This window comes from Rousettus aegyptiacus, unplaced genomic scaffold, assembly GCF_014176215.1.
Source record: "Rousettus aegyptiacus isolate mRouAeg1 unplaced genomic scaffold, mRouAeg1.p scaffold_m13_p_15, whole genome shotgun sequence".
NCBI lineage: Eukaryota > Metazoa > Chordata > Mammalia > Chiroptera > Pteropodidae > Rousettus > Rousettus aegyptiacus.
In genome coordinates this window covers 50,266,658-50,284,151 of record NW_023416290.1, presented here as the reverse complement: position 1 = coordinate 50,284,151, position 17,494 = coordinate 50,266,658, and the positions used below count along the sequence as shown (strand labels likewise).

General features: G+C 38.9%; 1 protein-coding gene across 1 annotated transcript in view; it reads right to left on the bottom strand.

Annotated features, from left to right (window-relative positions):
• TBC1D31 (TBC1 domain family member 31) overlaps nucleotides 1–15,742 on the bottom strand; it is a 46,020-nt gene extending 30,278 nt beyond the window's left edge. Inside the window, exons 1-5 of the mRNA XM_016131192.2 lie at nucleotides 15,488–15,742; nucleotides 13,875–14,021; nucleotides 10,067–10,182; nucleotides 7,456–7,634; nucleotides 1,954–2,105 (exon numbers count right to left, since the gene is read on the bottom strand). Coding sequence (XP_015986678.2) covers nucleotides 1,954–2,105; nucleotides 7,456–7,634; nucleotides 10,067–10,182; nucleotides 13,875–14,021; nucleotides 15,488–15,564 — 671 coding nt within the window. The 5' untranslated portion in view covers nucleotides 15,565–15,742. The remainder of the gene's footprint in view (nucleotides 1–1,953; nucleotides 2,106–7,455; nucleotides 7,635–10,066; nucleotides 10,183–13,874; nucleotides 14,022–15,487) is intronic.
• Nucleotides 15,743–17,494: the final 1,752 nt, after the last annotated feature.

Below are 17,494 nucleotides of genomic sequence, written 5' to 3'. Positions count from 1 at the left end.
GATTTAAAGAGATCTCTCTACCTACTTCGTAGAGACTGACTTTAGGAAATGAGACTGAAAACAGGGAGATCAAATGAAGGGACTATTACAGTAGTCTGAAAGAGACCGGGGTGATAGCTGTGGTAATGGGCAAATAGGTGGACCGATTCAAGATGTACTTTGGTAGAGCTGATGGGATTTACTGATGGCAGAAGAAAAGGGTGAGAGAGGAAATAACACCTATTTCGTAGCTCTTTTCACTGAAAAGACCTGGAAAAAATGACCAACCCAATGAGTACCCATCATCCACATTAGGTCTTGAAATATCATTCCCCACTAGAATGAACCCAGGCTCCTTAGAGAAATGACCAATTCAAGGTTTGTGACAGAAAATGTACAGGAACATCTTGGCAGACCACGCAGAATGAAAGCGGAAGCTCTAACAGACAACCGGGAGTTATGTCAAAAGGGTTCAGAGCCAACTTGAAGAGGATGCCACTGGTCAATGATGAGAGAAATGGAGCATCACTAAGAATAGTTTAAAAAATTTTTGATAAATTTGACGTGTTATAATTTGTAAATTTAAGGCTTATAAAGTGTTACCTTGATACATTTAGATGTTGTAATATGATTGGCATGAAGCAATATATCACATTTTATCATAACAGTACAGTATTATTGACCATATTACACTGTGCATTAGATCTCTATAGCTTATTTGCTACTTGTTACGAGTTCGCACCTTTAAATACCATGGGTCCAACCCTCCACCCCCCATTCCCTGATAACCACCATTTTACTCTCTGCCTTTTAACAGGTTTGACTTTATAGGTGCTTGTCTTTAAGAATAACTTTTAATGAATTAAATCATGCCATCTATGTTTAAATCCATGAGTTTACAAAGATTAAAGACAAAAAGCTTCATTGGCCATTTTAGGTAGATGCCAATAAACTAACTCATTATTTTGAAAAAAAAAATTTTTTTTAAAAGAGGGGGAAATCAAGAATTTATTCTGCCTTTCCTTTACAAACTATAAAGTAATTAGAGTCAATGAGAGCAAATTTCTTTCTATAGAAGTTTTCTCGTTAATAAGGGAAGAAGGATTGACAGCATTAGAATAGCAGCGTTTTGCTAAACTCTAAGGAATACTGGATCTAGGTTACAATCGTCAAAGATGACTGACATCACAAGAGAAAGAATTCCATGTTCCTCCTGACAAAGTACACAAACCACAAATGTCTTCTTGCCCCCAAATCAAAGCTGACACACCTCCAATTTATAGAAAATGTAGGTGCAATCACTTTACAGAAAACATAGTTGAGACTGGATCATGTTAAATACTACCACAGGGATGCAAAGAGTAAAACCCAGAATATAGAAAATTCTATGGGACAAACAACCAGCCCTTCAACAAATAAACTGTAAGAAAAAAATAAAGAGAGGGAAATATTAACCAAGACAATGTGTGAATCTTGTTTTTTCCTGATTTGAACAAACCAACCATAAAAAACAATTATTAGACAAAGAAATTAAATCAGGAAAATCTGAATAATGACTAGACATATGGCAATATTAAGAAATGATTATTTTCTAAAAGTGTGATAATAGTACTATGGTTATATTTCAAAAAGGGCTTTTTAGACACACATTGAAATATTTATGGATAAACTGATACGCTTGGCGCTGCTTTAAGACAATGCAGAAGAGAAGTAGTAAGTGGAGTTATAAATAAGAGTGCCTATTAATTGAGGATGATTATAGCTAATGAGAGTACTATAATTAGGACTTCGCGTCCTTTTATATTTTTATGTATATTTGAAAATGTACGCAATAAAGTAAAAAAAGTACAATACATCTATGTAAGTTTGAAGGAAACATTTTCCTCAATGACAATAAGGTACTGAATGAAAATTTGTAAAATTTTACTGGAAGTTAAATTTCTTAAAAATTCTGTGTATTAAAATGCACATTACCTGGTCACAGCGAACACTTTGTATGATATACTAGAGCTTTCAGGTGGGGCAGGCAATTGATATTTGCAAAAAAGAGTGTCGCATTCCCAGGCGAAGATGGAATTATCTTTGAAGCAGCTGAGGATGGTATTGTTCAACGGCAGAAAGAAAACCTAAAAGGCGAGGAAAAAAGCGATTGTTCACAAAGGATCATACAGCCCTCATTAAATTTAAAATTATACAAGTAGCCCATTTTCCTTTTTAAAAATTACTTTTCTTAGATTAGTGAAAAACGCATTTACTATATTTGACAGGGGATGATAATACTGATATTTCACATACCATTTTAAACTAAAAAGGAAAAGTAAATTTTAAATAAAAAATAGGTTAATAATAGTAACTGGACAATTCATAAAGTACCGAGGAACAGTTTAAAATATTTACCCTTAGAAAGATTTAAATGAAAATAATGATACCATTTTATGTGTACCAAATTTACTAAAAATAATACACACATATGTATATACACAAACTATACATATATTAGTATATGGATTATAACTATATGCTAATATAAACACTATATTAAATACAAACTACTAACATGTTAAACATATGAAAAGTTGGTGCAAGTATAGGAAAAAGGCACTGTGACACACTGCTGTTGCCAGTAAAAACTGGTTAAAAATATTATTGTACAACATATCTCAACAGCCTTAAAGATGTATATCTGTTTCGAATGTCAATCTGCTTCTAAGAGTTAATCCTCTGGGAAAAAAAAAAAATTAGCGAAGTGCTTTAAGATAAATGTATATAAATGTTTGTTGAGCATTATTTATAAAAAAGTAAAACATTCAAAACGAATACGTGATATTTTATTAGAGATGTAATTTAATGGACAAGGGAGACTGAAATTGATAGCAAAAATGCAAATATCATTTCTCTTTTCCTATTACATAAGCACTAAACAATGCTTGCTTTTGATAATATTAAATATCAACTTAATATTAAATTTTATTAAAACTGGCCAACATTATCTCATAAGAGGTCCGCTGGCCTCAAATATGATTTTGCATTCTATCTGTGTAAAACACAGAAAGGGAGGGAGGAAAGGAAGAAAGGAAGGATCAGGAGGAAAGAAAATGGAAAAAAACCAATACCCTAAGGATAAACTATCTCTGTCCATCTTTTCAAAATAAATCCCCTCAAACAGTTTGAGACAGTTCACATAGCTGTTGAATCTCGGTTACATCTTTAGCTATTTATTCTTTGAGCCTTATCCAGAACAGCCCTAATTTGATTTGTGGCCTGTCTCCTCCAGGGAAAGGCAAGGCAAAAATCTCAGACATGTGAGCCAAAACAAAACAACTTATTGTTACACTTTATATTTGAACATATTTTGTCATTGTTTCTACTGGTGTGTCTTTACAAGTTTTATTATTTTTAAAAATACATGACTGTTTCTGAGTTGGAAAGAGAGCAGCAGGACTCACTTGGAGGCAGAGCACCTTTAAGAATTTGTGGCCTCTCACTCTGATCCCTGAGCTGTCACACACCTTCTCAATCTTACTAGCCTAAGAAGGAAGCCTGTTTTCTCTTAGAATGCTACATTCTTTAGGGGCGAAGTGTTCAGCGTCTTTAACACAGTTAGGAGTGTCTGATGAGCATTTAGAATCTGAATGCAGCTGTTATCACAGAATGTCCAGGGGAAAAGCAGGATCGACACCTGATCTAGCATGGCTTTTCCCAGTGTTACAAAAGTAATGGGTTCATAAGACACCTATATGAAACACTTCCACAACTTTGCATCTAATTTGTGTTACTGACCCAGCCTATTATAGACATACAGTTAAGAACTGATTCTAATAGTTAATGATATTACTATAAAAATTTCAGGGGATTGTAAGCCATAATTTTCCTAGCAATAGTTGCAAGCTGTTATCATAAACTGTTTTTCTCATATACATATAGAGCCTCTTTTTACAATAACAAATAGCACTAAAAAAAATCCCCATAATACACACATACATAATACACTATGAAACACACTAGTTAGTTAAAATAATCTATTCAGAATTAATACTAGTAAGGCAATAAAAAATGCTAGCTCAACTACTACCCTTGCCTGATCAAGCTCCTCATTTTCGTCCTTGGCCCACTTTGCAAAGACAGTATCTGGAATACTTTTTGCCAAAAGATTCAGTAAGACATTTATAATATGAAGGTCATATAGAAAGAATTTGCAAATGTTATAATTTATAATGAATGCATTGCTTTAAAACTGATGTCAAAAAGTGACTTAAGATTTTTATTATAATTAGAAATATTCTTCTAGAAAAGTAATAAAGTTTATTCCTACTGGGAGAAGCAAAAGCTTAAAAGTTGATGAGCATCGACTGCTATTTTAGGGAAAAAGATGTGATATATTATTGCCTACATGATTATTCATTACTAGATTTGTGATTTTAATTGCCAGGTTTTAATGATTATAAAATTGTTCCTAATGAATCATGTCATTATTTAGATAGTGTCATCTCTTGACAAACATAAAGAGCTTACAAAAAAACTTCAAAATCACTAACCAAATGTATGTTTTGGAGGACCGAGTGTAAAGACAGGGCTGTAGTTTTTTCTTACGTGAAAATCCTATGCTCTCCAATTCATTTTTGAACAGTATATGAGCTTAAAGAGACTGAATCAAGTTCCATAACACCCTATTTGTTCAATGTTTTCTGATACCCATCACAAAACCATTTCCAATACATACTGAACCACAGTAATCAGAAATCCCAGGATCTATTCCCAAATCCTAACAAAGAGCCAACTAATCTACCTCCACGCACCAACAAAATAATCCAAATTTAATAATATGAATAGGTGTAACTGGTTTACCTGAGAGGTAGCACGGTTAATGGAATGACTGAGTTAAGACATGCTGGGATTCAAACTGTACCTCTTTCATAAGCTATGCGACACTGGGCATACTTACTGTTGTTGAACTTCGGTTTCCCCATTTGTTCTATGAAGATACTAGTATCTACCTACCTTTTAGGAATATTTAAGCTTAAAAATAACTCACTGAAGTGTTAGGTACACAGTAAGTACTCAACAATTGGTATCTATTACTATTAGTATTAATTACTGCTATTGGTAGGTACAAAAATCAGTGGAAAGATTTTGGAATGGTAAGTTCTTTAAAAACATTTTGCAATCAAAGGTCTATAGTTCTTTATCTGAAGCCTAGTTTGTTCCAGGACTCAGAATTATTTCCGATTTGAGAAAGATACTATGACGCATATTCTGTAACGTTATGTGGAACCCTGAGGTGACCTGGAGCGACACCCCACACTCAAACATGTTACTATTGCATCTCATGTAAATTCAGTTCAGGCTTTGCTGCTAAATGAATTGAGGTTACAACAAGTTAAATGACATAATAGTAAGACAAATCCAGAATGTGGAGCGTTTTCCAAGGCAAGTGGTCTGGTCTCTATCTCAAAAAAAAAAAAAAAAAAAATTGTCATGAAAAAAAATGGAGAAAGACTGTTTTAGATTAAATGAGCCAATATAAAATGAGACCCAGAACGTTATCTGTCACCATGTGTCATCAAGAAAAAAAAATCACAAGAGTTCACTTTAAAGTATAGAATCAGAACCTGGGATAAAAATACAGGTTTAGTAAAAACTTGGTAAGAATAAAAGTTTTACTTCAGGATTAGTTTACAACTATCTCCTATTTTCAACAGAATAAGCCAGAACAGCAATATCTGGCCACTTCCAGTTTTTGAATAGCCCAGGAGTTAAGAGCGGTTTCCACATTTTTAAATTATTTCATTTTAGATGGTTATGTAAGTGTACACATAATAGCCTCGATTTTGTTCTTGGCCTACAAAATCAAAACTCTTTACTAGCTTATTTTTGAGAAAACATTTGCCAGTAACTTTCAGACTAAGCTGTTCTATTATTTCAGAACAACATACTTATGTACATACTGCATACTATACATATGTACTATACATACATTTAATAAACTTATTTATATATATTACATATATACATTTAATTTCATCTTCATATCACTAACATTTGAGTTCTATTTTTTTAACCTAAAATGTCGAAATGCCCAAGCAAGGTTAAAATGGGCAACTATCGAGCGTAAAACTAATTTTAATTTCATGGTAAAAAGAACAGATGGTTTTCGTGTCATTGTTTCATAATTCGGTTTCCATCGTGGGTTCAACTCCCAGTGCTCTCTTCTTTAGAATTTAAAATTCAATTTAAGTACTAAAGCAATTAAAAGAGAAACAACCTACTAAGACATCTGACCTAAGTCCCTGATGAATAAGCTGGCTATAACTTTTATCTATTTTTAATTATAAAAGGCAAACTAAGTAACTCTGAGATTTCCATAGAGATTACAAAATAAATTTTTGGTTGACATGCACTGCTAGCTGCTCATGTTAATAACCAAGAAATTAAAAGCAATACTGTATGTATAATATAGCCTGAAGCAAAATAATTAATCACATGTGAGACTCATACAATCCTGAAAATAGTATTTAGCTAATAAAATAGAAAAAATTAAACGTTACAAGCAAAAGAATGGCTTTTTTTAAGTGTTTTTTAAGGGTATATTCTAAATACAATATAATACTGATCAGTGATAAAAAGAAACTATTGATACATACAACATGGATAAATCTCAAAAACATTATGCTGAATGAAAATAGCTTTATACATACCATTACTGACTAGCTCCATTTATGTGAAATTTTAGAACAAAACTAATCCGTGGTGAAAAGCATCACAGTAGTGCTTACCTGGGAAGGGATATGATGAAACTTTCTGGGATGAAGGTAATCACAGGTCTGCACGGTTTACTAAGGTGTATGTATTTGTCAAAACTTAACAAATGAATACTTAAGATCTGTGCATTTCATTACATACAAATTTTACATCAACAAATACTGAACCCTACTCAATAAAATGCAAGCGTAAGTATTTATGGGCAACATGGACAAGTATAATGACGTTGACAATTTACTTAAAAATGAAAAAAAAAAAAGAATTACTGAACAGAGGGGCAGAAAGATAGTTAGATCCATTAACAGTATGGTAACATAAGGGAAAGTCTAGTACAGAAATATGTTAATAGAATCTAGATGGTGGATATACATGTGCTCATGGTGCAATTCTTACAGATCTAGGGTATGTTTGAAATTTTTCGTAGCAAAATGTTGGGGGGTTAAAAACTACAATAAAACCAATTAGCTAAATAAAAACTATCGACTTGCTAAAGTTGAAGTTATACATTATAATAATAATTTTAAAAAAAAACCTCAGTAAGTTATAAATTGTAGCATCTTCAGTTCTGGAGGTCGCTTTGCTTTGCTTGTTGCTAAGTTATGCGATGAGAACATAGGCCCGTGGGACAAAGTGCATCATTACTCACGTCATCTATAAATTCCACCGACCAAGCAAGTAGCCTGAGAAGAAGGGACCAAGGTGTCCCCCCTCACTGACCTTCTGTATACCCACAGACTGGAGAATATTCAGCTTCCTCTTCCTCTGAAAGGTATCCAAGTCCCACAGCTGTGCAGTGTCAGAAGAAGTCGTGATGGCGTATCTCCCTGATGCATGCACAGAGATGGAAAATATCGATGACTCGTGTCCTCTCATCCAGCTAACTAGCTCCTTGGTGACTGTGGCAAAAAGTAAAATAGTTATAGATGGAAAACACTATAAATCATTCACAAATTAATTCAGCTGATGGTATTATGGGGCACCCCACTAGTATCTGCACCAACGGAGCCTGTGGCTTGCTAATGAAGTGCGCGTGGGGCAAGTTAGTAACCCCGGCATCGTGGAGGTGTGAGGGACGGGCTTCGGGGTGGCACCAGGGAGCCTGGGCTTTCTCTTGTGAGGACAGTTTCCCACTGGAGAGTACCACATGGTCCGTGTTGTAGGAAGAGCATTTTGAAGGTATATGGTGGATATACTGGAAAGCAGGATGAGATTAGACAAGACGACTAATTGATGTTGCCGTAATAATCCAGGAAGGAGATAAGGAGGGTCTAAACTAAGACTGTGACAATGGAGAGAGGAACAATTTCAAGGAGAACTCAGTGAGCAGATGGATGTGCTGACATAAAAGAGGAGATAAGGCTCCAGTGGTTTAGTTTAGTTGTGTAACTAGATCGTGATACTATTAACTGATGTAAGATATACATAAACAGGAACAGATTTAGCAGTGTGGAAAGAAGAGATAATGAATCTGATTTTTAAAATTGATTCTGAGGAGCACAGATGTGTGTGCGTGCGTGCGTGCGCGTGTAACACCCAGGTAGAGAAAACAGTCTGGCAGGAAAAATACCAAAAACTATTCATGATAAACATCACTGGGTATAAAATTATAAGTGATTTTTATTTTCTCTTTACATTTTTGTGTTTCCAAGTTTTAATTTTCCGATCAGAATTTTTTCCTCTAGAAAGATGGAACTGAGGAAAAGAGTCAGAAAGCAAGAAGTAAATCTGAGAAACATTAAGATGCAAAGTAGGTTGAAACTAGAGACAGGAACAGAAGAACCCCGGGGGTGGGGGAGGGGACAGTGGTTTCCCAGCACCAATCTCCAGTCTGGCCTTAGTTAATGATCAATTTTTCACTGGTCTTCAGTGAAATGAGAAAAACAGAAATAATGCAATGAGTTTTTCATGAAGTTAAATTTAAAGTACTACTTTTTAAATCTAGAATTATATTCTTCAAAGTTTCTTTTTGTTAAAAAGCCCTTTGTTTTATGAAATGAAGTTATATTGTTTATTCCAATGTCGATTAGCAAAATTAAAAGTTGATGACCTATGTGGGTTTTTCTACCTTTTCTTTTTCATGGGGTCAAAAATCCAAAAATCTAGGAACCACTAAAAGAATCAGGAGAGGGGACACTAAGCAGCAGTCAGGAAGGGAGGAGGAGAACAGAGAGAGAGAACAATGGGAAAACCAGGGCTCTCGAAGTCATCCGAAGTGTTAAATGCCACTGAGAAGTATGATGAGAGTTTAACGTGGATCTCAGGTTACTCATGACCACGGTGACAGAAGCCTCAGGAGCATGGCGGGTGGGAGCAGGGGTGAGGAGTGAGGACTCAGTGAGAGGCTGCGAAGAAGCAGGACCTGGCAGTGAAGAGGGAGGGTGGTCGAAGGGGAGGCAGGGACAGGCAGGGACGATGCCTAAGGAAGGGGCTTTACTGGGGAGGGGGTTCGGGAGACAGAAGAGCCTGTAAGAAGATGGAACTAAGAAGAGAAGAAGACAGTGAGTGGAATCCAAGGGAAGCAATCACGGATGATCGCAGAGACTTAGTTTTTCGGAACTTCTACGACAGCAGTGTTTGTAAAGCCCAAACTGGAAATGGTTTAAAGTCCATCAATAGGTAACAGGTTAAATAATTATGCAAACACCTATAGAGTCGAATATTAGATGCTGATGTTAGATATGCTGTATGAATTTTTAATGAGGAAAGAGATGACTGCATGAAACAATATAGACTGGATGATCGTGCATTTGTTAGAATATGAAAAAGGTACATGTATAGAAAACAGACTGGAAAGGCAGGTCCCTGGAAGGAAAAGGCTGCTGGCCTCAGGGCATCGCTGGGCTGGAAACTGAGTTTGACCAGGGCGCAATCATCCAATCAGTGCGCCTATGTAATGGAGACTAGTAAAAGCTCTGGACATCAAAGCTGGGGTGTCTTTTTGGTTTGGTGACACTCAGTTGGATGGCCACACGTTGATGCTGGGACGGTAAAGTGGCCCTGAGGACAACGGGAGCCTCCACAGATTACGCCCTAGGCGCCTCTCCCATTGGCTGGTTCTAATTTGTATCCTTTGCCACATTAAAACTATATTTGTAAGCACAGTGCTTTCCTGAGTTCTGTGAGTCATTCCAGTGAATTACGAAACCCTAGAGCAGTTGTGGGGAACCCTGAATTTGCAGCCAGCTGATCTGACGTGAGGGTCGCCCTGAACTTCCAGCTAGTGCCTCAAGTGAGGGGCGTCTTGTGGGGACCGCTCCCTCGGCCTGTACAGATTGACAAACTCCTCGTGTACCTCAGTCTTCAAAAGATAAACAGGAGGACTTCTTACCTGTATCGAAACACTTAATAGAATAATCAGCTAACGCCACGAGGAACTCAGTCTTCCTGCGGAGAGTGAAGGCCAGCGCCGTGCAGGCTTGTGCTGTTCGCTGAACAAGAGTAAACCTACCGAGAGATTACTGCGTTAGTCCTAGAGATCCTTCCGATGGCCACAAACTTTCTGTTGGAGACCTTAGAGAGGAAGAAAATGAAACCCAGAAGAACGAGCTCCCCTTCCGATAGGCCAGAAACTGATTACAAAGAGTGCTACGTGCCCCGGAAGGGAGTTTGGCTTTTACTTTCACAGAATGGGAAGCCGGCAGAATTATAATCAGCCATGTCTTTTAGGAAGATAATTCCAGCAGCAATGAAAAATGGACAGAGGGACAAGGAAGAAGAGATCATCAGAAAAGTGACTACAGAGAGCCTCAGCCAGAGCTATGGGTATAAACGGGAGAGGTGTCCGAAGCGGACAGAGGCTTAGAGACGCATCCCGCAGGATGTGAGGGAGGAGGAATCAGGAATTCCTCACGTGCAAAACGAAGATGGGAAAAGACATTTCACAAGATTGTTGTGACGATTAAATACACAATGAGTGAATGAAATAATATATGTTAATTGCTTATCAGAGTACTTGGTACACAGCAAGAGTTCAATGTATAAAAAAATTAAGTTTTCAAGCTTGGGCAAAAAAGGAACAAGTTTGGAAGTGGGAAATAAGTCTGATTTTAAGCACTTGGGTTAAAGGCCCTTGCAAAACATTTAGAGCTGTGCTGTCCAAAAGAAACGTAACGCAGGCCACAAGCATAATTTAATTTTCTCAGAGCCACATTTAAAAAGTAAAAAGAAAACGGTCAAATTAAGCTAAATAACATATTTTACTTAATTCAATATGTATCTAAAATATCATTTTGACATTTCATAAAAAAAATTAATGGGATATTTTCATTTCTTTTTTTCATACTAAGTCTTCAAAATCCAGTGCATATTTTCACTAACAACACATCTGACTGTGGACTAGCCACCTTTCAAGGGCTCAAGAGCCACATGCAGACTGCGGCTACCACACAGGATAGTCAATCCAGAAGCGATCTGAGTTAACAGTATTTACATGGCAGCTGAATGAAGCCTGAGGCTTGGCGACAATGAGATGATCAAAGAGAATCCCTGGAATACGGAAGGAGGCAGGCCAAGGACAGATCCCAGAGGTGCACACAAGAAAGGGGTGGGCACTGGAAGAAGAGTCAGCCAAACAAGGGGAAAATAATCAGAGAGGTGGAAAAATCAGAAAAATGTTGCACCCTGAAGCAAAAGAAAAAAATTTTAGGGAGGAAGACAAAGAAGATTTAATGAAACGAGAATTGAAGAGACCATCGAATTAGGCAAAAAGGAAGATTTTGAGGAAGCCCAGAGAGTCCTGATTTCGAGACTCAGCTCTGTCACTTACTTCTCTGCTCAGCTGTAAATATTTATAGGGAGGAGAGAGACAGTGGACAAAACAAAGGAGAGGAACTCTCATGGCGCAGAGTCCCAGGGTGGCTACAGAAGACGGACATTGGCACTGGAAGCGACTGGGATCATCTATTTTTATGATAAAAGTGGCAAAGAGGTATGGACGGTTAACTTACAGGTATGTTTATTTGAGGTTGTGGTTGGGGGAGGAAAGCGTGCAGGTGTCAGTTTTCTCACTAGTTAGGAGGCCGAGGCCGTCAGAATAAGAGCAGGGTGAACACTAGGAGACAAGGAAATTGGTAAAGATCGGGAATCCTCGGAGGAGAATGGGAGAAGCAAATATCGACAGAGAAGTAAACGAAGTGCTAAGCATCACTGGTGTTGAAGTTCATTATTCTGTAATGGAGTCAATCAACAATTTTCTTTTTTTTTAATTTCATTTAGCAGTGGGAGCAAAGAAGAGACAGTTGTATTGATCTAAGATTGGGAATTGGCAGGGTAGGTAGGTCAGGCAAGAGTAAAGAGCAGAAACATGATTAACACATTTCTACCACAGATAAATAAATCACATATGACCTTTGTTGAGATCGTGCTCTCAACAAACAAGGAATTTCTCCTGTACAGTCACAATACAACCATAAAATCAGAAGAGTACATTTATGTATTACAACCATGTAAAGCTCAGACCCCATTCAATTTTGCCAGTTGTCTCAATGATGTCCTTTGCAACAAAATGAACAGTCGAGAATCGAACTTTCATCTGTCATGTGTCTAGCCTCCCCCAGTCTGAGAAAGTTCGTCAGTCTTTCCACAAGTTTCATGACCTTGACCCTTGTGAGGATTACAGGCCAGTCCTGTCAGACAACGCCCTTAAGTTAGCTTTGTCTGATGATTCCACTGATTAGATTCAGGTCACATGTCACTGGCAGAAATATTGCAGAAGTGACACTTGGCCTTTCGCTGCACACTACCGAGCAGCACACAAGTTCTGACTGTTCCACTGCTGGTTAACTTCACGTTAGTCATCTGATAGGTGGTATCTGCCAAGCTTCTTCACCGTAAAATTATTTTTTCCCCTCTGTAATTAATATTTCGTGAAGGGGTACTTTGCAACTGGAATGCAAATATCCACTCTCGTTAAACTATTTGATTAGCAGCATGAATGCCTGGGTTTCTATTTTATTCAATGGGTTATGACCCATTAGTATCATTATTTATTTTGATCCTCAAACGGTCTCCAATGTGGCCAGAGCTGACGTTTATGTCCTTGTGAAACATCCCCATCATTCTTTGAACGATTCCTTCTTTCTGGCTACAGGATGTCCCAGGCTCATCTGTCCTCTCCCTGCCTCCAACCTGAAAGTGGCCGTTTTTGCGAGACTCCCCGATTCCTTTTAGCAGACAGTGGTATTTAGGAGAGAACTGGGCACTGGTTGTATATTCACTGCTTGATTCTCAGCTGATCCTTTTGTCCCAAAGGACATCATTGAGACGACTGGCAAAACTGAATGGGGCCTTAGCATTCGATGGTTGTAATATTCACTGGGGTGTTGTTGCTCTCAGGCCCTATGAGCAGATAAAGCTAGGAAGTATGTGTACAAGTAATCCACTCACTCTCTTATACGCACGCCCCCACTTATTCCTACGTCTATCTATACATATTTAAAACCAGGAGTTCACAGATACAACCGATTTCAATCCAGTACCACGGGGCTCATTTTAGCTTTCTCTTTTTCCATGTTTTATAACTCCCCTTTCCCATGGTTAGAACTTGGCCCCCGTTATCCTGAATATATTGACTCATTTGATCAAAGCCGCCATCTCTCCCATGATGGCCCCACCCTGCACACAGACACCTTCTGACTCTCTAGCTCGTCTCCCTCCTACCTACCCCCACTGCACGGCTGCCTACCTTAATCAATCCCACCTAACTGCTTTTGTACTAAATTGTTCAGCAAGGGAAGATTAGAACAGTGAGGACCAATTCTTTAAGATTCCTAGATTTTGTATACTGTGACAAAAACCTACAAGGAAATTGTATTCTTTCTAAATCGCCTAATGAGGTACGAGATAGTAACTGAAAATTTAATAGTCACTTTTTAAATTTAGGAAAAACAAGCTACTAGAGATACTGTTAAAACCAGAACTTCAATTCTCTAAAAAAAAAAAAAAAGAAAGAAAACCTAACCATATCATCTTTTTATATTTTTCCATTTTCTTCCAAAACACTTCCATCAAACAGTGTTTTATAAGGTACCTGAAATATAGTGAGAACTTAACAAATCTTTCTGACAAATAATAGCAGATACTATATAGTTAGTGAATTAAGAACATTGAATAAGGTAAATATCAAAAGTGGCACTCACCTGTTTCCAGACAAGTCAAAAACATAGATATTTCCTTGATGGTCCCCAGCAAGTAAGCAGTCACCTGAGCTATCAAAAGCCACATTCAAAAATCGCAGAACTTTGGGAAGGTAATCGGAAGTGGTGTGAATAATGTTCACTATGATTCTGTAAGGAAGAAAAAACCCAAACGCACATTAAATTCTATGTCAGGCATGACTTGTTAGCATGAAAAACACGGCTTTAGTGAAGTCCACTTCACTAAGCCTGCAGGTTTTGCCTTCCCGTTCTTCCCTCTCCTGCTGCTGCTGCTTCTCTCTCCTAGAAGCAATCCCACAATGACGTCTGAAAATGCTTCGGAAAGGCATTCATTATCAAAGTAGCTACTGTTCATTTATTTGTGAAATACCTGACAACTCACAATGTGTCAGGCACTGAACTAAGAGGAACTGACAGACGTGGGCCCTGCCCTGGTGGAGCTTTCAGTTTAGTGGTAAAGACAGACATTAAACATGAACAGATTTATCAATTGTGATTAGGTGATAGATGACAAGATATGATAAAAGAATGTATTTCTGATTGAGTGAATTGTTACATTAAACGACAGACACATGCTAAAAATGATGATGTAATTAGGGAAAAGTACCGCATTTTACATAAGTCACAAGCTACCATATCCTTTGGGCATGTGTAGTCCCACTGGCACTTAAAGTCTTGATTTGTTGCGGAGCAAACAAAGGATCAACAACAAAATTTCTGGAACAAGAAATACATTGAAACATGCAACGAAGTATATGAAATCCTAGGGAATTAGAAGCAATAAGATCAATGATCAATGTGTGTGTAGCAATTGCAACCAAGACCGGTACCACTTTGGGGCAAAGGCTCCCATTAAAGTCACGCAGGAGAGGCTAAGGCTCAAACAGGACAGATATCTGACACTATAATGATGGATACATTATTATGCATTTGTCCAAACTCATTGAACGTTCAACTCCAAGAGTGAATCCTAATGTAAACTGTGGACTTTGGGCGATAACAATGTGCAGATGTAGGTTCAGCAGTTGCAACAAATGCACCATTCTGGTGGGGGCCACGGTAATGACAACGGGACAACGATGCATGTGTGGGAGCAGGGGGTATATGGGAAATCTCTGTATATCTGTACATTTAGCTCAATTTTTCTGTAAACTTAAATCGTCCTTTTCAGTTCTTTTCCAGCTGCAATAGTTAACCAGTATTTACTGAGCAGCTACTAGGCGCCAGGAATACTATAGGGATGCATGAAAATTAAGGGGCAGAGTCTTGGAACGCGCCAGAAGCGCAAATTTTCTCATTTCTGAGGACTACCTGCCTCTTGCTGCGCGCTGATCCTGGCCGACCTGGAAGGGGTCTCCGAGGATCGTGGCGTCGGGGCACATCGACACTCAGGCTACCTGTGTTTCCTGAGGTCACTGAACCCAAGGAACCGGGGTAGGTCAGAACCACAACCCGAACCCCCTACCCGGCCCCCTGCGCCCCTTTCTGCGATCCTCCCCAACAGCCCCTCAAATGCCAGTCCTAAGACGCAGACCCGCCCCTCGCCAGCCTCCACCCATCCTCTCCAGCCCGCGCCCGCCCGCCGCGGCCTTTACCCGTCCCGAGTGGCCGGGGATGGCTTGCGGTGCCATATCTTGCCGCTCTCCTTGTTGCCCAAGTCTGTGCTCTGCATGGCGAAGCCCACCGCGTCCGCCACCGGCCTGATGACAACCGTCTCGGACACTTCCCAGCAAGCCCCACGCTTCTGGCCCGGGAAATTTGAGCGCGGACGGTGGCGGCTAGGGTCCCCAGCTGACCGTACCAACCGTGCGCCCCCTATTTACAACCAATCGGAAGGCGGTTTCCTCCCAAACTCCGCCCGGGCAACCCCTCCCGCTTTGGACAATGGAATCGGCCAACGACCTCTTAGACTCCGCCCCTTTTCGAAGTCCGCCCCTGCCCCGCCCCCCGGACCCAAAGCCTTCTGGGAATCGTAGTTTTCTGGAGGTGGAACGTGGGTTCGAGAAATAGCCTTGGGTTTTTTCCTGCTTTCTTGGCGCCTCCCAGGGTTTTAGGCCCCCAAGAGAGGCAGTACAAGTAGTTTTCTCCTGTGGTCCGTGCATTTTGTTTTACGTCGCGTTTAGAGATCAAGGGGCTGTAGAGACAACTAATAGAGAAGCAAGGACCTAAATACATTGAGAATTGAAGGGTTCCTAGTATAGAACATTCGGGGTCGAAAGCAGCATTAAGACTTTTTCAACATCGTCGTGTTTCGGTAATCTAATAAGAGGCTCCAGTATTATGTCGTCCAGTACATCAGTCACAGACCAGAAAAGGAATGTCATCAACGACCAGTTGCGTTGTAAGAGAGGCCGTTTGTTTGTTCTTTTGGTAAAAATTTACTTAACACTTCTATAGTGCTAATCAGGCATCAAGCACTCTATTAAGTGCTTTTGAAAATATTAATCCTCAAAGCAAACCTACGATGTCGGAAGTGCTACGATTCCCATTTTTAGAGTTCTAGGAGGTAGGTAGTGGATTGGTTTCCTGAGGATGATGTAATGAGTTCCCCGAAACTTGGTGGCTAAGACAGCAGAAATTCTCTCACAGCTATGAAGGCCAGAGTCTGAAATCAAGGAAAGTCCCTCCCTCCAGAGGCTCTAGGAGAAGTTCCATTCCTTGCCTCTTCCAGCTTCTGGTGGTTGCTGGCTGCCTTAACTTGTGACCACAACACACTGATCTCTGCCTCCATCTTCATATTGTCTTTTTTCCTCTTCTATCTCAAATATTCCTTTGCTTTTCTGTCACTGAATTTAGGGCCCACCTGGATAATAGAGAATTATCTCATTTCAAGATCCTTGACTTAATTATATCTTCAAAGACCCCTTTTCCAAAGAAAGTAACAGTCATAGGTTCCGGGGATTAGGATGTGAATATATACATTTTGGGAGCCCACCATCAACCCACTTCAGGCAGGTACTTTTATTATCCCTATTTTGCAGACAAGGGAATATTATGTTAGTAGGACAGCCAGGATTCAATCTTTAGTCTTTGCATTCCTGGTCCCCGTGTTTTTCTACAATAGAAAATGACCTTAAACAAAATTATATGGCTATGATATTCGAAGAGCTTAAACTCTACTAGAAAAGCAAAACTCTCATAAAAATTTACCTATGCAGATTTTATGACTTTTTATATTTGTTACCAATGGGTGGCTCTAAGAGACCAGACCAGTTTTAATCACCTATTGCAGAAGAGACAACCACATTCCTTACTTTTATTAATCAGATTCGAGATGGTAATGCACTGTGTATGAATGTTTGCATTACTATTTAGGAAATTCAGATTGTTAATCTCATTGGTGCCTAACTTGAGACATAGGTTATTTCTCACTTTTTTTTTTAATCCCACACAGGAACCAACCATTTCTATGAGTAGTAGAGACCAATCTGCTGAATGATTTCCTTGACTACTGTGGTTTATCCTACCTGCAGCTGAGCTTATATGGGCTGTCATAGCCCTTGGGACCATCCTGTTTAATTTCATATGTATGATAAGGAGGTTTCCATATTAAAGATCTTCTACACTCCCACCTTGCACTTATCTTTGGATTTAGTCGGGCC